This window comes from Ahaetulla prasina, chromosome 9 (genome assembly GCF_028640845.1).
Source record: "Ahaetulla prasina isolate Xishuangbanna chromosome 9, ASM2864084v1, whole genome shotgun sequence".
In the NCBI taxonomy this organism is placed as follows: Eukaryota; Metazoa; Chordata; class Lepidosauria; order Squamata; family Colubridae; genus Ahaetulla; species Ahaetulla prasina.
Window position 1 is genome coordinate 6,745,367 of NC_080547.1, and position 27,252 is coordinate 6,772,618.

A 27,252-nucleotide genomic window follows, 5' to 3' on the forward strand; every position below is an offset into this window, starting at 1 on the left:
GACGCCAGTCACTCCACCGACGCCAGCGCCAGACGAAAAAGCCAGGCCGCCACCGCCGCCAGAAAACCAACAAAGGCCGACGGGGGCCCGGTAGGCCCTCCAGATCTCCACTGGGCACAGCTCCTCCTCCGGGGCTCCGGGGCTCCTCCCCTCGCCCCTGAAGTCGCCCGTCATCCATCTTCCTCCACGACTGAAGCCTCCATCAGGGCGGGGATCTAAGGGGCCCAAGATGTCAGGCCCCGCCGCCGCCGCCGCCGCCGCCGCCAGAATGCCAAAGGGCCGGGCGCCAGCCAGGCAAGCCGCAGGCCGCCCAGCAAGCCGCCCGGCTAGCTGCCAGGGCCGCCACTGCTTCCTCCCACGGGCGGGGTCCAAGGGGGCCTGGACATCAGAGACCCCCCGTCGCCGTCGCTGCCGCCGCCGCCGCCGCCAGACCGCCGAAAAAGGCCGGCGGCAAGCCGCGGCCGCCCGGCAAGCCGGCAAGCCGCCCGGCCAGCCGCCATGACCACCGCTGCAGCAGGACGCTCCGGGGCTCCTCCCAACGCCCCCCGGAGTCGTCCTGCGCCAAGTCACCCCTCCTCCGGGTGACTGGATGCTCCTCCATCAGGTCCGGGGGCCCAAGATGTCACCAAGGCCCCCCCCCAGAACCGGACAGGGCCCGAAAAGGCCCACTGCCGCTCCCCCGATCAGCAGGGCGGCGCCATCTTGGACATGCTCAGTAGATGATCCATCCCGTTCCCGATAGCGTTCTATCTGACAGAACGCTAATATCATTGCAGTTGCATCAGTTCAATGAAGTGGCAAACGTTTGAAACTTTTGGGGCGAGCACCTAAGAGGGTCTGGGGAGCTAAGTGAGCTTCCAATTTCTCATCTCTAGATCTGGGAGAGGAACGACTTCTGTTGATTCTCCTGTTTTATTTTTCCCCCGGCTCGTCTTCTCTGGAAATAAAAACAAAAAAGTGACCTTGCAAACCATTTATAGCAAATTATATCTGGTTTCCTGGAGCAGACCCGCTAACCTTGATGAAAGACAAAACAGTTCCCACTTTCAAGGTTGATAAGTGTTATTACCGAGTTGTTTTTCCCCACATCTGGGATATATTTCCCCCCCTGTAATATATCATTCATTGTGTCTTTCAATGGTTGAAGAAGTTCATCCTCGAAACACTTCTAATATCGGCTTGGGGGACCATCTGGGCCTGGGGCTTTGCCTGCCCTCGTTTTTTCAATAGCTTTTGAAAAGCAGTTATTGGCTCTCGAGTCGTTCATAAGTTGTTTCTTTCTTCTTCTTTTTTTATTTGCATTTATATCCTGCCCTTCTCCGAAGACTCAGGGCGGCTTACACTATGTCAAGCAATAGTCTTCATCCATTTGTATATTATAAACAAAGTCAACTTATTGCCCCCCAACAATCTGGGTCCTCATTTTACCTACCTTATAAAGGATGGAAGGCTGAGTCAACCTTAGGCCTGGTGGGACTTGAACCTGCAGTAATTGCAAGCAGCTGCTGTTAATAACAGACTGTCTTAGCAGTCTGAGCCACTCAAGGACCCTTGAATTTCTGAGCTTGTGATAGTTTAGGTAACTGTTGTCTTGAAAAGATATTCATCTATTTTTAACATATCGATTTCCTGTCTTATACAAATTCAAATTAAAAACGATGAAAAGACTTTTCAATAAGTTCATTATCCATTACAGAAGGATCTTGACAGACTTGAACATTGGGCGCTATCTAACAAAATGAAATTCAACGGTGAAAAAAGTAAGGTTCTACATTTAGGCAAGAAGGTCACTGATCTAGCCTAATTAATTATGTAGAATGTAGAATGTAGAATTTTTTTTATTGGCCAAGTGTGATTGGACACACAAGGAATTTGTCTTGGTGCATATGCTCTCAGTGTACATAAAAGAAAAGATACGTTCATCAAGGTACAACATTTACAACACAATTGATGGTCAATAGATCAATATAAATCATAAGGATTGCCAGCAACAAGTTATAGTCATACAGTCATAAGTGGAAAGAGATTGGTGATGGGAACTATGAGATTAATAGTAGTGCAGATTCAGTAAATAGTCTGACAGTGTTGAGGGAATTATTTGTTTAGCAGAGTGATGGCCTTCGGGGAAAAACTGTTCTTGTGTCTCGTTGTTCTGGTGTGCAGTGCTCTATAGCGTTGTTTTGAGGGTAGGAGTTGAAACAGTTTATGTCCAGGATATATTCACGATATGCCCCTGGGATGAATAAAACTTTGCACAAAATGTATGCTTTACTTCTAGGGGTAATAAGGAGAAGGAACGAGACAGGAGGTAAGGACTTATCACTGTAACCGAGACCCAGATTTCTGTTAAGTGAGACATTGGTTAAGTGAGCTTGGCCCCATTTTACGTCTTTTCTCGCCACGGGTGTTCAGCGAGTCACTGCAGTTATTGAGTTTGTGACATGGTTGTTAAGTGAATCCGGCTTTCCCACTGACTTTTGTCTGTCAGGAGATCCCAAAAGGGGATCATGTGATATTGTGCCCCATCCGGATTTTGATCACATGATCACAGGAACGCTGCAAAAGTTTGCAACTGTGAAAAACGGACATGTCAACATTTTTTCGGCGCCATTATAATTCTGAATGGCCATTAAACAAACGGTGGGAGACAACCTGGGTACCTTCACATATGCATATTTATTCATTTATTTGTCACTTTTAAGTATATTGGAGGGTGTGTGTGTCACCCTCTGAGAACTGTATGCAACGAAATTTCATTTTAATATCTGCCGATTAGTGGACAAAGGTGCTTTTTTTTTTCTCCAAGAGGCAACTGGACTTTCTTTGTTTTTTCCTTTGAAGACGTTTCGCTTCTCATCCGAGAAGCTTCTTCAGCTCTGACTGGATGGTGAGGAATCCAGTCAGAGCTGAAGAAGCTCCTCGAACGAGAAGCGAAACGTCTTCGAAGAAAAACAACTTGGAAAGTCCGGTTGCTTCTTGAAAAAAAAAAAAAGGACCTTTGGGACAACTGTGACCTGGATGACTGAGAAGCTCCATAGATGACATTCAAAGTGACAATAAAGTTGTTGTTGTTGCTGCTGCTGTTGCTGCTGCTCTCCTCCTCCTCCTCCTCTTGCTTTTTCTTCTTCTGTCTCTTCTTCTGCTTCTCCTCCTCCTCCTCCTTTTCTTCTTGTCCTCCTCCTCCACTTCTTCTCCTCCTCCTCTTGCTTCTTCTTCTTCTTCTTCTCCTCCTTCTCTTCTCCTCTTCTTGCTTCTTCTGCTCCTGCTCCTTCTCCTCCTCCTCCTCTTCTCTTGCTTTTTCTTCTTCTGCTTCTCCTCCTCCTCCTTCTCTTCTTCTTGTCCTCCTCCTCCACTTCTTCTCCTCTTCCTCTTGCTTCTTCTTCTCCTCCTTCTCTTCTCCTCTTGCTTCTTCTTCTTCTTCTGCTTCTCCTCCTCCTCCTCTTCTCCTCCTCCTCTTGCTTTTTCTTCTTCTGTTTCTTTCCTCCTCCTCCTTCCACGACCCCGATTCTTGCAAGGCGAGGTCTTGAACGGGGTGTGGGGGGGGGGTGGGGGGGAGGAAAGGGGGCTGCTAACTCACATTTCACCCATCCCCTTTAAAGACTGGCAGCAACGGGCCTTTTTCAGCCCACTCCTCCTCCTCCTCCTCCTCTTCTTCCTTCTCCTCCTCTCCAAGACCTCAGCCACCCCCACCCCCACCCCATCCCGCCATGCGGGGTCGCGGCCCCTTTAAATCCCAGCTCCCTCCTCTCCTCTTCCCCGCCTCCGTCTTGTTTATACCGCGGCGCCACCGAACTTGAGCCCGAGTCCCCCCCCCCACCCATCCCGCCGCGCTGGCCACACCCCCGGGCTTCTCCCATTGGCTGAGCTGCGGCGGGCGGCCGCGGCTCATTGGCTGGCCCGCCGCCCGCCCGCCCGCCCGCAGGCAAGTTCGTCGGCGCTCGGAAGGGGAGTCAGCTGACCTTCTTCCCCGCTCCGTCCACTCCCCCTCGGAGTTGCTTCGGCGGCGGCCGCTCTTCGCTGCTGCTGCTCCTGTTTTGTCGTCGACTTCTTCTCGTCCGCCCGTCGCCGGTTGTTATGGCGGGCGAAAGTAACGGCGGCGGCGGCGGCTGGCTGGCGCTCTTCTGCGGCTGGGCTGCAGCGGCCGCCGTGGTGGGCGCTCTCCGGGACGGCGCGTCGTCCGGCGCGGGGGATCCGGAGCCCGGGGACCCCTCGGGGCCCTGCCCGCCTTGCCCGAGAGTCCTGGGCTTTCGCTTGGAGGACGGCGCCTCGGCCACGGGGGGCCTGGTGCGGGCCCTGCCGGGGGCCACTTTCCGCCTGCGCCTCTACGGCACCGGGCTGCACAACCGCAGCTGGCCCTGGGCCGCCTTCGTGCCGGAGGAGGCGCCCTGCGAGGGGACCCCGGGGGACCCTTCCTCCCCGCAAGTGCTGGCCCACCACGTCCTGCCTGCCAGCGAGCACGCGGGGCTGGTGACGGTGCGTGTGGCCCCCGGGGGCCCCGGTGGACGGTACCGTCTCTGCAGCCCGGCGGGGCCCGGTCGCCCCTGGGTTCCTGCAGCTCCCGGAGATGCCATCCTGGTGACGGAGGACGAAGGCGGAGGGGCCAGGGTGGCGGCGGAAGCGTGGCCCCCGCCGATGCCCGCCTGGCTGCTGGGCACCCTGGTGGCCCTCCTGCTGGCCCTGCTGGCCCTGCTCCGCGCCTTGCAGCTCAGCACCCTGTGGCTGGACCCGGCCGAGCTCTACGTGCTGCGGGACTGCGGCTCTGAAGCTGAGAGGGGGGCCTCCAAGGCGCTGGAGCCCGTGCGGCACCGGGGCCCTTTCGTCCTGTGTTCGCTGCTGCTCGTGAGCGCCGTGGCTCAAGCTGCCTTGGCCGTGCTTTTCTACCGGGCCGTCGGGGCGTTGGCCCCGGCTATCCTCGGGGTGGCCGCCTTGTCCTTCCTGCTGGCCGAGGTGCTGCCCTTCGCCGTCAGTTCCCGCTGGGGTCTCTGGCTGGCCCCGCGTGGGCTGTGGCTGACCCAGTTCTTCATGCTCCTGACGTTCCCTATCTCGTTGCCACTGAGTCGGGTGCTGGAACTGGCTTTGCGGCACGACAACAGCACCTATCTCTTGCGGGAGAAGATCCTGGACATGGTCCGCAACAGTGACCCTTACAACGAGTTTGTGCGGGAGGAGTTCAGCAAGGGGGCCCTCCGGAACAAGACGGTGGAGGATGTGCTGACCCCGCTGGACGAGTGTTTCATGTTGAACGCCGACGCCGTGCTGGACTTCAACAATATGTCCATGATCATGCAGAGTGGTTACACCCGCATCCCGGTGTATGAGGACGAGCGGACCAACTTGGTGGACATGCTATATGTCAAGGACTTGGCCTTGGTGGACCCCGATGACTGCACCCCTTTGAGCACCATCATCAAGTTCTACAATCACCCGCTTCACTTTGTCTTCAATGACACCAAACTGGATGCTGTGTTGGAGGAATTCAAGAGAGGTAAATATGCATCTTTATATTTTCATCAGCAACTACTGGGCACATAGTAAGTAGATTGTTGCTGGTCCAGTTTTTTGTTTTAAAGAAACAACAACGTTGGGATGATACCAACCTGAATCCTAGTGAGCATCTGGCTGTATAAGAGATGGTTGGTTTTCAAACTATTCTGAAAGTTTCTTTAGAAGCTTATCAAGCAAGGTGATCAGGGATGATGAAGAAGATGTCTATGGAGATTCTCAGTCATCCAGGTCATGGTTGTCCCAAAGGTGCTTTTTCAAGAGGCAACTGGATTTTCTGGTTTTTCTTTGAAGACGTTTCGCTTCTCCTCCAAGAAGCTTCTTCAGCTCCGACATCCAGTCTTGGATGAGAAGCGAAACATCTTCAAAGAAAACCAGAAAGTCCAATTGCCTCTTGAAAAAGCACTTTTGGGATCCCCCCAGCTTTCATAAATAGTTTGCTTATTGCCCGTGATCTTTTTTCCTCCACTCAAAATGTTGTTCAACGCCCGCCCGTTAGGAATCCTTTCAGTAATCTCCTGCAAAATCTGTTCACACCTGCGTGTGTTGCGTACGTGTTTTATTCCCTCGTTTTCGCAGCTCAAAACTGCATGTGTGATAATATTTTCTTTGCACAGCCAATCGTTTCATTCTCTGAATAACTCTGTTGAGGTTATGCTTTATAGTTCATGTCTGACCCAGAGTCACCCAATGAACTTGTGTACAGAGTGGGGATTTGAAAGGACAAATCACTCTAGCCCCAGTTCAGCTCACATTTTCTGTTTTGAGCCACGTTCGTTTGAGGGGTTTTTAATAGCACTCTGCGATTCCATATTGAAAATAACTAATTGAGGCAACTTTTTCCTGATGTAATAGACATTATCGTTGCCTTGTTGTCCACCTCTTAAAAAAAAAACATTTTTGAGTTTCCTAGAACAAACCAAAAGTGTGCAAAAGATTATCGAAGATTTTGACTTCTCTAGAACTCTTCCTTAGAGTGTTAACAGGGAGGGAGCAAGAAATTTTGGTCTAATTTTGGAATTTCTTCCCTGCCCCCCCCCCATGTTTGTAGCATTATGTCTCATGAACTAGACCCATACCCTGTTTAAAGTGGTCCAGGAATGGTATTATCTGGGGTGTTTTGAAGTTAGAAAGTTTGCAAGGGTGTATTGGAATTTATTTTATTTGAAGGGATTTTAGCAGAACACTCGTTGAGTCAGTTTTGCATCACTTTTTTAAAAAAATAATTCCAAAGTTGTCTTGCATGGCAAACTTGCTTTGGACACGCAAAGAGAATAAACATCTCTTGATTCCTGATGTTGGGCAAAAAAACCCTCCTCAATGGTTCAGATTCATAGAATAGAATTTTTTTTAATTGGCCAAGTATGATTGGACACACAAGGAATTTGTCTTTGGTGCATAAGCTCTCAGTGTACATAAAAGAAAAGATACCTTTATCAATAATCATTAAGGTACAACATTTAATGATAATCACAGAATAGAATAGAATAGAATAGAATAGAATAGAATAGAATAGAATAGAATAGAATAGAATAGAATAGAATAGAATTCTTTATTGGCCAAGAGTGATTGGACACACAAGGAATTTGTCTTTGGTGCATAAGCTCTCAGTGTACATAAAAGAAAAGATACCTTCATCAATAATCATTAAGGTACAACATTTAATGATAATCACAGAATAGAATAGAATAGAATAGAATAGAATAGAATAGAATAGAATAGAATAGAATAGAATAGAATTCTTTAGAATAGAATAGAATAGAATTTTATTGGCCAAGTGTGATTGGACACACAAGGAATTTGTCTTGGTGCATATGCTCTCAGTGTACATAAAAGAAAAGATACGTTCATCAAGGTACAACATTTACAACACAATTGATGATCAATATATCAATATAAATCATAAGGATTGCCAGCAACAAGTTATAGTCATACAGTCATAAGTGGAAAGAGATTGGTGATGGGAACTATGAAACGATTAATAGTAGTGCAGATTCAGTAAATAGTCTGACAGTGTTGAGGGAATTATTTGTTTAGCAGAGTGATGGCCTTCGGGAAAAAACTGTTCTTGTGTCTAGTTGTTCTGGTGTGCAGTGCTCTATAGCGTCGTTTTGAGGGTAGGAGTTGAAACAGTTTATGTCCAGGATGCGAGGGATCTGCAAATATTTTCACGGCCCTCTTCTTGATTCGTGCAGTATACAGGTCCTCAATGGAAGGCAAGTTGGTAGCAATTATTTTTTCTGCAGTTCTAATTATCCTCTGAAGTCTGTGTTTTTCTTGTTGGGTTGCAGAACCGAACCAGACAGTTATAGAGGTGCAAATGACAGACTCAATAATTCCTCTGTAGAATTGGATCAGCAGCTCCTTGGGCAGTTTGAGCTTACTGAGTTGGCGCAGAAAGAACATTCTTTGTTGTCCTTTTTAATGATGTTTTGATGTTAGCTGTCCATTTGAGATCTTGCGATATGATAGAACCCAGAAATTTGAAGGTTTCTACTGTTGATACTGTGTTGTCAAGTATTGTGAGAGGTGGAAGTATGGAAGGGTTTTTCCTAAAATCTACCACCATTTCTACGGTTTTGAGTGTGTTCAGTTCCAGATTGTTTTGGTTGCACCACAAGGCTAGTCGTTCGACCTCTCGTCTATATGCGGATTCGTCATTGTCTCGAATGAGACCAATCACTGTTGTGTCATCTGCGAACTTCAGTAGCTTAACAAATGGATCATTGGAGATGCAGTCATTGGTATACAGAGAGAAGAGAAGTGGGGAGAGCACACAGCCTTGGGGGGCCCCTGTGCTAATTGTACAGGTATTTGATGTGATCTTGCTTAGCTTCACCTGCTGCTTCCTGTTTGTTCCTGTTTATTGGCCAAGAGTGATTGGACACACAAGGAATTTGTCTTGGTGCATACGCTCTCACTGTACATAAAAAGAGAAGATACGTTCATCAAGAATCATTAAGGTACAACATTTAATGATAATCAGAGAATAGAATAGAATAGAATAGAATAGAATAGAATAGAATAGAATAGAATAGAATAGAATAGAATTCTTTATTGGCCAAGAGTGATTGGACACACAAGGAATTTGTCTTGGTGCATACGCTCTCACTGTACATAAAAGAAAAGATACGTTCATCAAGAATCATAAGGTGCAACACTTAATGTTAGTCATAGGGTACAAATAATCAGGAAACAATATCAGTATAAATCTACAAGCAACAAAGTTACAACCATGCAGTCATAAGTGGAAGGAGATGGGTGATGGGAATGATGAGAAGATTAATAGTAGTGCAGACTTAGTAAATAGTTTGACAGTGTTTAGGGAATTATTTGATGGCGTTGGGGAAAAAATTGTCCTTGTGTCTAGTTGTTCTGGTGTGCAGTGTTCTATAGGGTCGTTTTGAGGGTAGGAGTTGAACCAATTTAAATATTGTAAATATTTTCACTGCCCTCTTTTTGACTCGTGCAGTATACAGGTCCTCAATGGAAGACAGGTTGGTAGCCATTGTTTTTTCAGGTGCAATTCTTATCCGATCCCGTCTCTACAGCTGATGAGAAAGCATAGTAGGAAGTATATGAATAAATAATTTCATGTACTTAAAGAGCTTCTAATGCGAGTACATTCTGATCTTGCTGCTTTAATGATTTATCAGTTGTTACAAGAGCCGGAGTAAAATGATAAATTTTATTGGGCCTGCTAATTATCTGCGAACATTGCTGGCTGTTGAACTCCCTAACCTCTCTGCGTCCTCTTGAACTATGCAAACCTTCAGCAGAAATGCATCGTAAAAAGTCCCACAGGGACTAGCAGCGTGCCACGCAGTTCAAACTATTTTCCCTCCAAGTTGGACTTATAAGCTCTCGTAATTTGTACCCTGTGACTATCATTAAGTAGTGTAAGTGCTGTACCTTGATGAAGGTATCTTTTCTTTTATGTACACTGAGAGCCTATGTACCAAAGACAAAATTCCTTGTGTGTCCAATCACACTTGGCTAATAAAAAATTCTATTCTATTCTATTCTATTCTATTCTATTCTATTCTATTCTATTCTATTCTATTCTATGACTATCATTAAGTGTGGTACCTTATGATTCTTGATGAAGGTATCTTTTCTTTTATGTACACTGAGAACATATGCACCAAGACAAATTCCTTGTGTGTCCAATCACACTTGGCCAATAAAGAATTCTATTCTATTCACCCACCCATGTGAAAAACGGGCCCGTTTTTGGCCTCCTACAGCCCCCAGGTGTTTGCCCTCCAAGTCCCCAGGAGCACTCTGCAGGCCTCACAAACCCTTTGCGCATCTTGTTTTTGTGCAAAATGGGCTTGTTTTGGCCAAAATGCAACGCGTGCGGTGGGCTTTCAGGAGGCCAAAAATGACTGTATTCGGTATATAAGACACACTAACATTTCCCCCCTCTTTTGAGGGGGGGGAAGTGCGTCTTATAATCCGAAAAATACAGTAATAATGAACTTTTGAGATTGTTGTTGTTGTTGTTGTTTGATAACCCTTTAGAATAAAATGAATGAGCTGGAAGGGACCTTTGAGGTCTTCTAGTCCAGCCCCCTCCTCAAGCAGGAGAACTTACACCATATCAAATAAGTGGGTGTCCAGTCTTTGCTTAAAAACCTCCAGTGATGGAGCATCCCATGATTTCTGGTGGCAAGCTGTTCCACTGATTAATTGTCCTCACTGTTAGGACGTTTCTCCTTAATTCCAGGTTGATTCTGTCTTTGATCAGTTTCCAACCATGGTTTCTTGTCCTTTAATCCAGGGGTCCCCAACCTCCAGGCTGCGGCCCGTTATTGGGCCGTGATCCACTCAGAACTGGGCCATGGAAGCGGCGGTGAGCGAGCAGCCGGCGAGCGTATCCACACACACTCCATTTGTGCAAGTGATGGGCGTGTGTGCCCGTTGCTTGTGCAAATAGGGCTGCACACAAGTTTGCCAGCTGCTCGCAAAGAATCATTCCCTTCCCCCCCACACACACCAGTCCGCAAAGCTGGAAAGGTTTGGGATTGGAGGCGACTGAATGGAGCTGAGCATTTACTGGCTGGATGCCTTTCCTGACGCCTATACGGAGTTCACAGCAGAAATTTTTCTCTCTGCACTTTGATAGAGGAACATCTGCCGCTGCCTAGGATTGAACTCTCAACCTTCCGAGGGGCAGGCAAGCATCTTCACTGCTTTTTGGCGGACTTTAACATTCTGCGATTCAAGGCTCCTCACTTTTATCATATACTTTCTCATTCAAATTAACAAGACGTGATAAGATTTTTCTTTCTCATTTGTGTACGTTTCTCAGTGTGCTGCTAAAGAGCAAACATCTGGTCTGCACATTATATATCTATATGTCTTTGGTTATTTGGGTTTTCTCCCGTGTAAAATTGGAAGTGTCTTGGCGACGTTTCAACAAAGTCTCATTCGTCATCTTCAGGCTTCAGCTTCGTGCTTCTGGGAGCAATGTGTGATTGCAGCTGTTTCTTCCTTTTTAACTGCTAGTGGGGGTTTGAACTGATTGGGTGGGAGCTTGGCGCGAGAAAACCCGAATAACCAAAGTCCTACATACAAACACCCGCGAAAACCTCAGAAAACAAATATATATATTTGTATGTGTATATATATATGTGTATATTTGTATGTGTATATATATATACACATACATACATACATACATACACACACAAGAAAAGTAACCCGCAGAGTTGCAACTTTCCCAGCCTCCACACACTTTTTAAACAGATCATAGAGCCATTCTTGAAAGAAATCACTTCCACGTTTTAATATTTTGCCAATTACATTGTCTACACCTGCAGATGTGACTTTTTTTTTTTACTTCCACGCTGCTCTGCGTTTTCCATCTCTTTTCATCTTAACTGTTCCTTGCTCCTTTTAAACACATTCTTTGCAACTACTACTTTCTCTTCAATGTGCATTATTGAATACAGGTAGGAATAGAAATGAAATAGAATAGAATAGAAATAGGATAGGATAGGATAGGATAGATTTTTTTTAATTGGCCAAGTGTGATTGGACACACAAGGAATCTGTCTTGGTGCATATGCTCTCAGGGTACATAAAAGAAAAGATACCTTCATCAAGAATTATAAGGTTCAACACTTAACGATAATCATAGAATAGAATAGAATAGAATAGAATAGAATAGAATAGAATAGAATAGAATAGAATAGAATAGAATAGAATAGAATAGAATAGAATAGAATTTTTTATTGGCCAAGAGTGATTGGACACACATGGAATTTGTCTTGGTGCATATGCTCTCAGGGTACATAAAAGAAAAGATACCTTCATCAAGAATTATAAGGTTCAACACTTAATGATAATCATAGAATAGAACAGAATTGAATTGAATTGAATTGAATTGAATTTTTTATTGGCCAAGTGTGATTGGACACACAAGGAATTTGTCTTGGTGCATAGGCTCTCAGTGTACATAAAAGAATAGAATAGGATAGAATAGAATAGAATAGAATAATTAATATACAATGGAATGGAATGGAATAGAATAGAATTTTTATTGGCCAAGTGTGATTGGACACACAAGGAATCTTTCTTGGTGCATAGGCTCTCAGTGTACATAAAAGTTCATCAAGAATCATAAGGTACAACACTTAATGATAGTCATAGGGTACAAATAAGCAATCAAATCATATTAGGAAACAGTCAATATAAATCGTAAGGATATAAGCAACAAAGTTACAGTCATACAGTCATAAGTGGAAAGAGATTGGTGACGGGAACAATGAGAAGATTAATAGTAGTGCAGATTCAGTAAATAGTCTGACAGTGTTGAGGGAATTATTTGTTTAGCAGAGTGATGGCCTTCGGGAAAAAACTGTTCTTGTGTCTAGTTGTTCTGGTGTGCAGTGCTCTATAGCGTCGTTTTGAGGGTAGGAGTTGAAACAGTTTATGTCCAGGATGTGAGGGGTCTGTAAATATTACAACCAGAATTGAGCCCAAAATTCCTGCTGCTAAGTGGGACACTGCAACCGTCATAAATATGAGTCAGTTGCCAGGCGTCTCAGTTTTGATTGCATGACCTGTAACTGCTGCAACTGTGAAAAAACGGTCATAAGTCACATTTCCCAGAGCCGTCGCAACTTCAGACGGTCCCTAAACGAACTGCCTTAAGTCAAGGATCACCTGTATCTTTCTCTTAATTCTAATTTTTGCAGCAACCTGTGTCTCATCCGTATCTCTTTTAACGTGTGTAGCCTCCTTTATTCCATCTCTCCTCCTTGTATCTTTTTTTCCCTATCTGCCATCAGTGTAACTCCATACACTTCTAGGGCATTCGGTAATATTTATTTTCATCCCGTTCCAACTAGGCTCTGTATCCTCTTTCCATATGTCTTCTTTCTGCTTCCAGTCCTTTCAGTTTGTTTGTTTGTTTATTTATTTATTTATTTATTTATTTATTTTGTCACAACAATATATATAATATATATAAGTATCATACAGGAAAGATGCGGCTGCGCGGGTGATAGAGGGAGCCCCTCGTGGCTCCCACGTATAACACCTCTCCTGCGCAGACTGCACTGGCTGCCTGTGGCCTTCCGGGTGCGCTTCAAGGTTTTGGTAATGATCTTCAAAGCGCTCCATGGCATAGGGCTGGGCTACTTACGGGACCGCCTGCTGCCACCGAATGCCTCTCACCGACCCGTGCGCTCTCACAGAGAGGGACTCCTCAGGGTGCCGTCGGCCAGGCAGTGCCGACTGGCGACACCCAGGGGAAGGGCCTTTTCTGTGGGGGCTCCCACTCTCTGGAACGAGCTTCCCCCAGGACTTCGCCAACTTCCTGACCTTCGAACCTTCCGCCGCGAGCTTAAGACACATCTATTTATCTGCGCAGGACTGGACTAGAATTTTTAAATTTTTAAATGTTTAAATTTTAAATCTGGTTTTAATGGGGTTTTATTATTTATATCTCTATTTTAAATATTCGGCCTATGTAATAAGTTTTTTAAATTAATGTTTTACTCTGTATATATATATATATGTTTTTATATGGCTGTAAACCGCCCTGAGTCCCTAGGGAGATAGGGCGGTATAAAAGTGTGAATAATAAATAAATAAATAAATAAATAAAAGAAAAATATAGTGTATAAACATATGCAAGAGTAAATATTAGGAAAAATAAGCATATATATATATATATATATATATAAGAAGGAGAAAAAGAAAAACAATAGGACAGGAACGGTTGGCATGTTTGTGCTCTTATGCACACCCCTTACATTGTCGTCCCAAATTACATTGTCGTCCCAAATTAAGTTGTCCCAAAGAATGCTTTTTTTCAGGAGGCACCTGGACTTTCTGGTTTTTTTTCTTTTGAAGACGTTTCGCTTCTCATCCAAGGAGCTTCTTTGGCTCTTGACTGGATGGTGGGGAATGAAAGGAATTATACTTTATGGATTGGAAGGATTTACAGGTTTTAATGCAGTGGTGAAATTCAATGGGTTTTTTTACTACTGGGCATGGCTTGGTGGGCGTGGCAGGGGACGGTATTGCAAAATCCCCCATTCCCTCCCCACTCCTGGGGGAAGGATACTGCAAAATCCCCATTCCCTCCCCATTCCTGGGGGAAAGATACTGCAAAATCCCCCATTCCCTGCCCACTCCTGGGGGAAGGATACTGCAAAATCCCCATTCCCTCCCCATTCCTGGGGGGAAGATACTGCAAAATCCCCATTCCCTGCCCACTCCTGGGGGAAGGATACTGCAAAATCCCCCATTCCCTCCCCACTCCTGGGGGAAGGATATTGCAAAATCCCCATTCCTTCCCCACTCCTGGGGGAAAGATACTGCAAAATCCCCATTCCCTGCCCACTCCTGGGGGAAGGATACTGCAAAATCCCCATTCCCTGCCCACTCCTGGGGGAAGGATACTGCAAAATCCCCATTCCCTCCCCACTCCTGGGGGAAGGATACTGCAAAATCCCCATTCCCTCCCCACTCCTGGGGAAAGGATACTGCAAAATTGCCTCCCCACTCCTGGGGGACGGGTATTGCAAAATCCCCATTCCCTCCCCACTCCTGGGGGAAGGATACTGCAAAATCCCCATTCCCTCCTCATTCTGTCTTTTACTTCTTTTTCTTCCAGTTGTTATTGTTGTTGTTATTGTTATTTGCTAAGACCCATCTCAATACTATAAAAAAAAAATCTTGCGTCCCACATTCACACAATGGCACCTCCGCTCTTTTCTATCCCTCGCTAATCCTCCTTATAAATAATCAAGCCAGTCATGCTTTTAGATTTATAGTAATTCCTTTGTGTATGTATGAATAGACGTAACTCTTACACTAGGTATTTCAAAGAAGCAGACCTTCCTAAAAGCAGGTGCATTTTTTTAAAAAAAATATATGTTACAGGTAGACCTCTACTTTTTTTTATTGAAAGAGTTTTAAAAAAAACAAAGACATTTTCCCCCCTTTTTTCCCCCCTCCCTCCCAGAAAACCCCCTTCCCCCCTCCCTTCCCCCCCCGGCTTCCCGGGTCAATCACAAGGTATTGTTATACATAAACCAAACATAGAATAAAATTTTCCCTTCCAATCCAATTAACCTCATCCAAAGCTTTTCATCTCCCAACCCCCTCCCCATTAGATAAAATAACTTTCTAATTATTCAAAGGCAATCTGATATTTCTTAATCTGATATCTGTTTTGTAGATAATCAATCCATTTTTTCCATTCAATTAAATATCTTTCCTGCGTATTGTCTTTTAAAAAAGCTGAGATTTTAGCCATCTCAGCCAAATTAATGACTTTCAGTATCCATTCTTCTATTGTAGGTACCTCTTCTTTCTTCCAGTATTGTCCAATCAACAGTCTTGCTGCTGTTATTAAATTCAGTTTAGTCTCAATCCCTGTACAATCCGTTATAATTCCCAAAAGGAAAAATTTTAGGAACTTTATCTTCTTCTTCAGTACATTTTGAATAATCCACCAAATTCTTATCCAAAAGGCCTTAATTTAGGTAGACCTCTACTTAAATCCACAATGGGGATTAAGATTTCCGTTGCTACGGATCCATTGATCCGTGCTAGATTTTACACCGTTTGTTGCCACGGTTGTTACGCAAATACTGTACAGTAGTGGCCAAAATTGTGGAAACCTTTTGGGAAAAGTATATTTTGGAGGTTTGATGGCTAATAACACCACTTTTGGGGGGGGGGGAGTTTCAAGATAATCTTATTCCATTGCTGGGTGACAAGAAAGGTTGCAAGATGGGGCAAAGCTCACTTAACAAGTGCCTTGCTTAGCGACAGGCATTTTGGGCTCAATTGTGGTGATACGTCGAGGACTTACAGCGGGGAAGGTGCTGAGTTGAAACTGGGAGATGAGGAGTTCCAGTTCTCCTTTGTGCATGAAATCCAGCTGGGTGACTTTGGGCCAATTACTGCCTCTGAGCCCAACCCACTTCAAAGGGTTGTTGTAGGGAAAACGGGAGGCGGGAGCATTAGGTGTGCCATTACGTATGTTTTTGGGTTGTATAAAGGGCAGGATATAAATCTAATTACTAATTGTAGGATGTGGTCAATTGCAGCTCCTGACACACCCTCGACATTGTCAGCTTCCGTATTTCAAAAGAAATGATTTGAAAGCTCAGTTTCTTTTTCTCCAACACCAAATATATTCATTTTTTTTGCTCATTGCATTGGCATTTATTTGAATGTCTTTTCTGTTAATGTTTTAAATTAGCAAAGTTAGTGTTGTCCTGTTCTGGATTCACACAATAGGATAGGATAGGATAGGATTTATATAGAATAGAATAGAATAGAATAGAATAGAATAGAATAGAATTTTATTGGCCAAGTGTGATTGGACACAAAAGGAATTTGTCTTGGTGCATCTGCTCTCAGTGTACATAAAAGAAAAGATACGTTCATCAAGGTACAACATTTACAACACAATTGATGATCAATATATCAATATAAATCATAAGGATTGCCAGCAACAAGTTATAGTCATACAGTCATAAGTGGAAAGAGATTGGTGATGGGAACTATGAGAAGATTAATAGTAGTGCAGATTCAGTAAATAGTCTGACAGTGTTGAGGGAATTATTTGTTTAGCAGAGTGATGGCCTTCGGGAAAAAACTGTTCTTGTGTCTAGTTGTTCTGGTGTGCAGTGCTCTATAGTGTCGTTTTGAGGATAGGAGTTGAAACAGTTTATGTCCAGGATGCGAGGGATCTGCAAATATTTTCACGGCCCTCTTCTTGATTCATGCAGTATACAGGTCCTCAATGGAAGGCAAGTTGGTAGCAATTATTTTTTCTGCAGTTCTAATTATCCTCTGAAGTCTGTGTTTTTCTTGTTGGGTTGCAGAACCGAACCAGACAGTTATAGAGGTGCAAATGATAGACTCAATAATTCCTCTGTAGAACTGGATCAGCAGCTCCTTGGGCAGTTTGAACTTACTGAGTTGGCGCAGAAAGAACATTCTTTGTTGTCCTTTTTTAATGATGTTTTTGATGTTAGCTGTCCATTTGAGATCTTGCGATATGATAGAACCCAGAAATTTGAAGGTTTCTACTGTTGATACTGTGTTGTCAAGTATTGTGAGAGGTGGAAGTATGGAAGGGTTTTTCCTAAAATCTACCACCATTTCTACGGTTTTGAGTGTGTTCAGTTCCAGATTGTTTTGAATTCCAGATTGTTTTGAATATGAATTAATTATTAGAATTCGAATTATTAGAATTATTGGAATTAGAATAGAATTAGAATTTTTGGAATTAGAATAGAATTAGTATTATTGGAATTAGAACAGAATTAGAATTATCGGAATTAGAATAGAATTAGAATTATCGGAATTAGAATAGAATTAGAATCATTGGAATCAGAATAGAATTAGAATTATTGGAATTAGAATAGAATTAGAATTATCGGAATTAGAATAGAATTAGAATTATCGGAATCAGAATAGAATTAGAATTATCGGAATTAGAATAGAATTAGGATTATCGGAATTAGAATAGAATTAGGATTATTAAAATTAGAATAGAATTAGAATTATTAGAATTAGAATAGAATTCTTTATGAGCTGGGTTGGTAGAAAATACGTCTTGTTGCTAATCTTCTGCTCGTGGCCTAGCATATTATATGAAGCATCCTGTTTCTGTAAACCCGGCAAAGGAATTGATATTAAAGACATAAAACGCCTTGTATGAAGGTACCCATTGTAAGTGGGCTAGCCCTTCCGAGTCTGGCAAACTGTCCATGTGGGACTGCAGCATCCATCTTTCACAGATAAAAGGCTGCTGTCTGAGGAGGACGACTTCCGGTATCCAGTGGCAACGGACGTCTGGAAGGTTTCTCCTGCCTCCAGCGCCCGAATCCGGCCGCCGCCGAGGCCCTCAGGGGCCAGGTGTTCCGAAAAGGACACCTGCCGTACGGACGGCTCGCCAGGGGTCTCCCAGCCGACATACAGGACTGTGGGGACCGATGCTGGCGCGTCCTAGGCTTGGCGGGGTTCGAGGCCACAGGCCGCGCCATTATTTTGGTCGCCGCTTGCCGCTGTGCCCGTGACACCGGGCATTGGATTTATAACTGCAGCAGCCTGGTGGTGAACAGGGCACGGAGAAGAATTGAGGAGGAGAAGGAAGGAATATCGGTAAACGTGAGTGGAGTGCTCCGAGTGCGGGGGTTTTCTCCCCTGCGGTTGGAAGGAGCACGAGTTATTTTGGAGAGAGGAGAACTTAAAATAAGAAGATTACCGGTTTTGTGGAGCTCTGGAGAAGAGGTGATGGAGAAATTTAGGAGGGAAGGTTTGAGGCCCCTCCTTCTGGGGAACAGTGGTGGCGTCCAGCTTCCGCCTTCACTATGAGAATTTTGATGACATCACTTCCTTCGGCTTCCTGGTTGACTAACTGTACTCTGGACTCGTTGCTCCTGTGAGTGCCCCTGGTGGATCCGGAGGAAATTACAAGGATACTGTGCTTGCCTGAGGATTTTGATTTTTTTTTTCAAATGGCAAAGGTCAGAGACCAACTGCTGGAGAGATGGAGAGAATTCTGGAAAAGTTATCCAATATGGACAAGAAACTGGATGATTTGCAAAGAGGCCAAACGGAAATAAGAGAAGAAATTGTGACTATCCAAAAGGATTTAAAGGATACTCAACAAGTCTCAGCAGAAAACAAGCAGAAAGTGGAAGGTCTGAGGGTGAAATGCGGCAGTGCAGAAAAGAGAGGAGACGACAGGCAATGCTGTGCTTGGACTACAGATGGATAAAATGTCTTATTTCCTTAGGTTTCAAAATTTGGAAGAAGTGGACCAAGAAGACTTGAGAGATGTTGTGACTAAATTGTTGGGAGAATTTCTTGGGAGAAGTGTTGATTTCATGAATTGGGATGTGGATCGAGTTTATAGAGTTAATTCGCAATATGCACGCACGCATGCAGTTCCCAGAGAGGTTCATGTCAAATTTGTGAGAAGAGAGACGAGAGATGAAATTCTTAGAAAACATAGGAGTGGGGCACTGATTTACAGGGGCAGGAGATAGCCATTCTGAGGCAGATTCCCAGACAGGTACGTGAAAAAGAAAGAAATATTATTTTTGTCAAGCAAATTGTACCAGAAGGAGTGGGCTTCAGATGGCTGATGCCAGAGGGATTGATGATTTTCCGGGAGGGCATTACGAAAAAAATCAGTACAATTGCGGAGGCTACGGCCTATGTGGAGGAACACAAAGCCTTCCTGGAATCAGATGACCCAGGAATTGAAGAAGGGGAGGTTATAGATCATGGGGCTGAAGCGGCTGCCGCTGTTGCGGCCCTGGAGTTGGGTCAGGCTGAACCCAGAGTTCTGAGATCCAAAACTAGGAAGTGATAAAGATATTTGGGATTGTGTTGGTTTTCCTTATTCTCTTTTGTACGATATTCTGTTTATTCTTGACTCTTCTTTATTACGTATTTAAAATTTGCAAACTTTGCTACTTCGTGTTACCTGCTTGCCTTATGGCTGTTGTATGTGTTAAAAAATTTGAGTAAAATTCTTATTTTAGATAAGAAAAATGAAAATTTACCATACCTGATATGTATTTGTATAAACCTTTTTTGACTAATAAAAACTTTTTGAACAAAAAAAAGGCTGCTGTCTGAGGAGGATGGGAGTTGTAACCTAAGATTAAAACCTAACCTATAAAACAGACATTGAGACTCTAGAAAGAGTGCAGAGAAGAGCAACCAAGATGATTAGGGGACTGGAGGCTAAAACATACGATGAACGATTGCAGGAACTGGGCATGGCTAGTCTAGTGAAGAGAAGGACCAGGGGAGACAGGATAGCATCTTCCAATATTTGAGGGGCTGCCACAGAAAGGAGCGGGGTCAAGCTCTTTTCCAAAGCACCCGAAGGCCAGACAAGGAATAACGGATGGAAGCTGAACAAAGGGAGATTCAACTTGGAAATAAGAAGATTTTTTTCTGACAGTGAGAACAATCAAACCCATGGAACAGAAGTTGCCTTCAGAAGTTGTGGGAGCTTCATCACTGGAGGCTTTCAAGAAGAGACCGGGCTGCCATCTGCCAGAAATGGTGCAGGGTCTGCTTGGGCAGGGGGTTGGACTAGATGACCTACAAGGTCTCTTCCACCTCTGCTAACCTGTTAATAACAGTTTTGGCCATTGCATTTTGCAAAGGAGTCGCTTCCAACGCTGTTAATCTGTAAGATAACTGGGAGGCAGCAAGCTGAGAAAAGGTGGTATAAGCTGCCCGTTAGTTAATAAACAAAAGTCTATCACTGCTGTGTTTCTGTTTTTTTAAAAAAATATTTTAACACTAAAGATGAGGGTGCATTATAGTGGTTATCATCTTAATGACGGGCTGGCAGAAGGGAGACCAGGTTCAAGCCATCAGCGCATCCTGGATGACTTTGGCACCATTTATCTTAACTTACGCTCACTGGGCTGCCATTATGGGGACAAACATAACATAACATAATAACAGAGTTGGAAGGGACCTTGGAGGTCTTCTAGTCCAACCCCCTGCCCAGGCAGGAAACTCTGCACCATTTCAGACAAATGGTTCTCCAACATCTTCTTAAAAACTTCCAGTGTTGGAGCATTTACAACTTCCGCAGGCAAGTTGTTCCATTTATTGATTGTTCTCACTGTCAGGAAATTTCTCCTTAGTTCTAAGTTGCTTCTCTCCTTGATCGGTTTCCACCCATTGCTTCTTGTTCTACCCTCAGGTGCTTTGGAGAATAGTTTGACTCCCTCTTCTTTGGGGCAGCCCCTGAGATATTGGAACACTGTTATCCTGTCTCCCCTAGTCCTTCTTTTCATTAAACTAGGCATACTGAGTTCCTGCAACCTGCATATGCTTTAGCCTCCAGTCCCCTAATCAATTCTTTGTTGCTCTTCTCTGCACTCTTTCTAGAGTCTCAACACCTTTTTTACATGGTGACGACCAAAACTGAATGCAATATTCCAAGTGTGGCCTTACCAAGGCATTATAAAGCGGTATTAACACTTCACGTGATCTTGATTCTTGAAGAAGAGGAGGAAACCATATTTATGCCCTCTTCACCTCCTGAATGAAAGGATATAAAACTTAGATGCCAAGAAGTGGCATCTGATTTTAAGTACTTAATGAAACACAGATAAATCCTCCACTTACAACTCACTTTAGTGATTTTTTTTTTTAAAATTTATTTATTTATTTATTTATTTATTTATTGTTTGAATTTATATACCGCCCTATCTCCCAAAGGACTCAGGGCGGTTCACAGGCATATAAAACATCAATATACAAATTAAAATAATCATTAAAAAACTTATTCTACTGCCCAATTAATTAAAAATAAAAATATAAATATTAAAATCAATTTAAAAACCCCTCTAAATTTAAAATCTAAAAAACTAAGCCAGTCCTGCACAGATGAATAAATGTGTCTTGAGCTCGCGACGGAAGGTTCGAATTTATATCCCGCCCTTCTCCGAAGACTCAGGGCGGCTTACACTATGTTAGCAATAGTCTTCATCCTATTTGTATATTATATACAAAGTCAGCTTTTATTGCCCCCAACAATCTGGGTCCTCATTTTACCTACCTTATAAAGGATGGAAGGCTGAGTCAACCTTGGGCCTGGTGGGACTTGAACTTGCAGTAATTGCAAGCAGCTGTGTTAATAACAGACTGCATTAGTCTGTTGAGCCACCAGAGGCCCTTTGTTCGAACTTCAGTCTTGTTCTAAGGCCGTGATGGCACACGTGCCGAAGGTGGCCCGCGGAGCCCTCTGTGCTGCCACGTCCACCGTCGCCCCAGGTCGGATCTCCGTGGCGTTTCGTTCGTGAGCTTCTGTTTTCCTGCGAACGACGAAACAGAAGCTCATGAAAGGAAAAGATCTGACCACTTGCCGCGCTGCCAGTGGTGGGATGCCCCCGTCTCCGGCCAGCCAACTGGCCTTCGGGTCTCTGTTGCGCATGCACGCATGTCCGTGCATGCACACGTATGTGCATCTCCGTGCATGCACACATTCACGCATGTCCATGCAGGTTCACACGTGCATGTCTAAATCGCCATCACTGTTCTACAGCAGGGGTCTGCAAACTTGGCTCTTTTTAAGCCTTGTGGACTTTAACTCCCAGAGTTCCTTCAATTTGGCATCCGGGTGTCGTTTTAAATACCCGCTCCAAGATTCCAGCCCTCATGGCCGTAAACATCCCCAAGGAAGGAATCTCCAAGGGCAAAACCTCCAGATGTTGTGGATGCTCCAACACGGGAGGTTTTTAAGAAGAGATTGAACAACCGTTTGTCCGAAATAGTATAGGGCAGGGGTCTGCAAACTTGGCTCTTTGAAGACTTGCGGACTTCAACTCCCAGTTGCTGGCTGAGGAACTCTGGGAGTTGAAGTCCACAAGTCTTCCAAGAGCCAAGTTTGCAGACCCCTGTTCTAGGGTGACATCCGCAGATTGTAGTCTGGCTTTTTAACTGCCAATATGATGGCTCCAGTTTTGGTTTCCTGGTAACAGTTGGTCCACTGGTCCCAAAATTTCTGGCTCCATTGTGGTCGTAAGTCGAGGCGTACCTGTACTTTGCAGATTAACGCAGGGAAACCACGTTGCTCCGTGTCCTTTACCGCTTAACCTGTGAAGAGCAAACTTGTGTAGGAATAACACAACTTTGAGCGTAGGAATAAGGTTTCCTCTTCAACGGCTCTTGCGTCGGTTATTTTTCTCCCCAGTTTGACTCAAGTCTTATACAAATTTCCAAAATCCCATCTTTTCCCCGTCTCTCCCCCTCCCCCCCCCCACTTTCCATTTTCTATTTCGGGACTTGCCTTATTTTTGTGCAAACTGGGATTGGTGCAATTGAACTTCATGTCTTTTCCAGCAATAACAAAGGCAGCAGGTGCCCAGGAAGGAGCAAGGGAGTGCAACGCCTTTGATTTCAGCCACGGGGGTGGCTGCAAAATTCCAAAATAACAAACCTTTCCCCCCTCCTCCACCCCCCCCCAAGTTCCTGTTTTTTGCTTTCTCCCAGGAATACGCCCAAGGCAAGCATCCCCCTTGTAGCCCGCTGTAGCCTGGTCTCTGTAAGCTCTTCCTGGTTCACCCTGAATTTCAAAGGACCAGATAAAAAAATATTTGCAAGAAGGGAACACTTGTTATGGATTTGGTGTGTATGTGCAAGACTTAAATCAATAAAAAAGTCCAGACTTGCCTAAGGCGGAGGCTCCAGGAAAATGTGTGTGTGTGTGTGTGTGTGTGTGATATATATATATTTGAGTGTAACAAAGCCTTAGCCATGTTTGCAAGCCACGCTAAGCCAGGATTCGGCCAAAGCTGGGTCTTCTGCAGGATGCGAACATGGTTGTGGGGGGTGTTGCAAAATGCTGCCGATTCCCCACGAGTAGTGGAGCAAAACGAATGGCTCTGCGCAGCATTTTGCTTCTCCGGCGGCGATCTGTTTAAACTGGAAATTCTGTCCTCTTGGCTTTAGCAGACTTCAGGTGCAGAAGCCGAAAACAAACCCTTAGCGCTGTTCCTGATGTACTTGGAAGGAAGCAAGTCAGGTCTGGTTTGCAGGGCTCTCCAAAATAAAAGTCGCACCTCTATCAAGGTGTGCCAAGAAGATTTTCTTCTAGTAAATTCCCGCCCCCCCCTTACTATTAAAAGAAAACCTTACTATTAAAAGAAAATTCTGGAAGCCTTCTGCATTAACTGTTGACTTCTGGGTTATTTATTACTTGTGAACACAACCGTTGCTTATGATTTCAGGCTATTGACCTCTTACGAAATTTAGGGAAGTGTGTATATATATATATATATATATATATATATATATATATATATATATATATATATATATATATATAAGTGTCTGAAGTCTCATTCATCTCATTCGTCATCAAGGAAGAAACAGCTGCGATCACACATTGCTCCCAGAAGCACGAAGCTGAAGCCTGAAGATGACGAATGAGACTTCGTCGAAACGTCGCCAAGACACTTCAAATAAATAAATAAATAAATAAATATATATATATATATATATATATATATATATATATATATTTGAGTGTAACAGAGCCTTAGCCATGTTTGCAAGCCACGCTAAGCCAGGATTCGGCCAAAGCTGGGTCTTCTGCAGGATGCGAACATGGTTGTGGGGGGTGTTGCAAAATGCTGCCGATTCCCCACGAGTAGTGGAGCAAAACGAATGGCTCTGCGCAGCATTTTGCTTCTCCGGCGGCGATCTGTTTAAACTGGAAATTCTGTCCTCTTGGCTTTAGCAGACTTCAGGTGCAGAAGCCGAAAACAAACCCTTAGCGCTGTTCCTGATGTACTTGGAAGGAAGCAAGTCAGGTCTGGTTTGCAGGGCTCTCCAAAATAAAAGTCGCACCTCTATCAAGGTGTGCCAAGAAGATTTTCTTCTAGTAAATTCCCGCCCCCCCCAACCTTACTATTAAAAGAAAATTCTGGAAGCCTTCTGCATTAACTGTTGACTTCTGGGTTATTTATTACTTGTGAACACAACCGTTGCTTATGATTTCAGGCTATTGACCTCTTACGAAGTTTAGGGAAGTGTGTATATATATATATATATATATATATATATATATATATATATATATATATATATATATATATATAAGTGTCTGAAGTCTCATTCATCTCATTCGTCATCAAGGAAGAAACAGCTGCGATCACACATTGCTCCCAGAAGCACGAAGCTGAAGCCTGAAGATGACGAATGAGACTTCGAAACGTCGCCAAGACACTTCAAATAAATAAATAAATAAATAAATATATATATATATATATATATATATATATATATATATATTTGAGTGTAACAGAGCCTTAGCCATGTTTGCAAGCTACGCTAAGCCAGGATTCAGCCAAAGCTGGGTCTTCTGCAGGATGCGAACATGGTTGTGGGGGGTGTTGCAAAATGCTGCCGATTCCCCACGAGTAGTGGAGCAAAACGAATGGCTCTGCGCAGCATTTTGCTTCTCCGGCGGCGATCTGTTTAAACTGGAAATTCTGTCCTCTTGGCTTTAGCGGACTTCAGGTGCAGAAGCCGAAAACAAACCCTTAGCGCTGTTCCTGACGTACTTGGAAGGAAGCAAGTCAGGTCTGGTTTGCAGGGCTCTCCAAAATAAAAGTCGCACCTCTATCAAGGTGTGCCAAGAAGATTTTCTTCTAGTACATTCCCCCCCCCCCCAACCTTACTATTAAAAGAAAATTCTGGAAGCCTTCTGCATTAACTGTTGACTTCTGGGTTATTTATTACTTGTGAACACAACCGTTGCTTATGATTTCAGGCTATTGACCTCTTACGAAGTTTAGGGAAGTGTGTATATATGCACACATCTGTTTCCCCCCCACACACACAACCTACTGATGTGTGCAACATCCTTGGCAATAGCCCAGCTGTGCTTTGCCCCTGCCTTCTTCCCCAAAGTCTTCCCAGTGTAGCTTTTACAGCCCAGGGAGGAGGAGAAGAATAGAATAGAGCTGGAAGGGACCTTGGAGGTCTTCTAGACCAACCCCCTGCTCAAGCAGGAGAACCTATACCTGTGATGATGAACCTACGGCACGCCTGAGCCATATCAGTGGCACGCGGAGCCATATCAGTGGGGACGCGAGCTCAGCTGATTTTCAGGCCTTCTGGGCCTACTGGAAGTCGGGAAACAGGCTCTTTTCAGTCTCGGGTGTGTGGTGGGGGGGGATGCCGTTTTTCATCTTTTGCAGGCTCCAGAGCCTTTCTAGGAGCCTGGGGAGGGTGAAAACGGCCTTCACCGCCCCCCCCAAGGCCCTCTGGAGGCTGTAAATGGCCCGTTTGCTGACTTCCGGTGGGACCGGAAGGCCCGTTTTTCTTTTTCCCCAGATTCCATACCCTTTCTAGAAATCAGGGGGGGATGGCTTCCCCCCCGCCCTCGGAGGGCCTCCAGAGGCCAGAAAACACTGTTTGCCGAATTCCAGCCTCCGTAGGGCCTCCAGGTGGGGTGGGGAAGGCCGTTTTCGCCCTCCCCAGGCTCCTAGAAAGTCTCTGGAGCCTGGGCAGGGTGAAAAACGGGCCTACCGTGCCATTGCGTGCCAAAAGCAGGGGGGGGAGCGCGGCGGAAGTTCACACACACACTCATGTGCGAGGTGTGCGTGCATAGAATTCTGGGTGAGGGCACATGCATGTGTGACACTCCCCCCCGCTTTTGCCACGCGGCCTATACCATCCCAAACAAGTGACTGTCCGGTCTCTTCTTAAAAACCTCCACTGATGGAGCACCCACGATTTCTGGAGGCAAGCTGTTCCACTGGTTAATCGTCCTCACTTCCTGTTTCTCCTTAATTCCAAGTTGATTCTCCCTTGGATCAATTTGAAGATTAGATTAGGATTTGCCCTTCAAGTCTAATGGCGAATGGTTAAGATCTAACCTTAAATCAACAAGATTCTGATCTTGCTTAGCTTCCAAGCCTAAACTGGGGCTCTGTGCCTTCGACTTATTTCCCAAATGTTGCAGCATGTCATGAATTGCTCTTAATTGGCCTTCAGAACAAAAAAGGGAAGCTAGCCATGATGGGGGAAGCACTGTTTTGGGCGCCACGATGTTAAAAAAAGGTGTTGAGACTCTAGCAAGAGTGCAGAGAAGAGCAACAAAGAGGATTAGGGGACTGGAGCTAAAACATATGAAGAACGGTTGCAGGAACTGGGTAGGTCTAGTTTAATGAAAAGAAGGACTAGGGGAGACACGATAGCAGTCTTCCAATATCTCAGGGGTTGCCACAAAGAAGAGGGAGTCAAGCTATTCTCCAAAGCACTTGAGGGTAGAACAAGAAGCAACTGATGGAAACTCATCAAGGAGAGAAGCAACTTAGAACTAAGGAGAAATTTCCTGACAGTCAGAACAGTGGAAAAACTTCCCTCCAGAAGTTGTAAATACTCCAACACTGGAAGTTTTTAAGAAGAGGCTGGATAACCATTTGTCTGGAATTGAACAGGTCTTCCTGCCTAAGTAGAGGGTTGGACTAGAAGACCTCCAAGGTCCCTTCCAACTCTGTTATTCTATTCTATTCTATTCTATTCTATTCTATTCTATTCTATTCCACCCTATCCTACCTTACTCTACCGTTCCATAAAAACGGGGGTAAACTTGGCTGCTCTTTTGATATTCCCATAATGATCTGTTTTCCGCTGTATTGGAGGGACAGCACAGTAGGGACCAAGCCGTTGTGTATCCGTAAAAGACAGGTAGGTAGAAAAAAATGCCATGGC

General features: G+C 44.5%; 1 protein-coding gene across 1 annotated transcript in view; it reads left to right on the forward strand.

Annotated features, from left to right (window-relative positions):
* Positions 1-3,969: 3,969 nt before the first annotated feature.
* Positions 3,970-27,252, forward strand: part of CNNM3 (cyclin and CBS domain divalent metal cation transport mediator 3) — a 50,905-nt gene continuing 27,622 nt past the window's right edge. Inside the window, exon 1 of the mRNA XM_058194062.1 lies at positions 3,970-5,485. Coding sequence (XP_058050045.1) covers positions 4,075-5,485 — 1,411 coding nt within the window. The 5' untranslated portion in view covers positions 3,970-4,074. The remainder of the gene's footprint in view (positions 5,486-27,252) is intronic.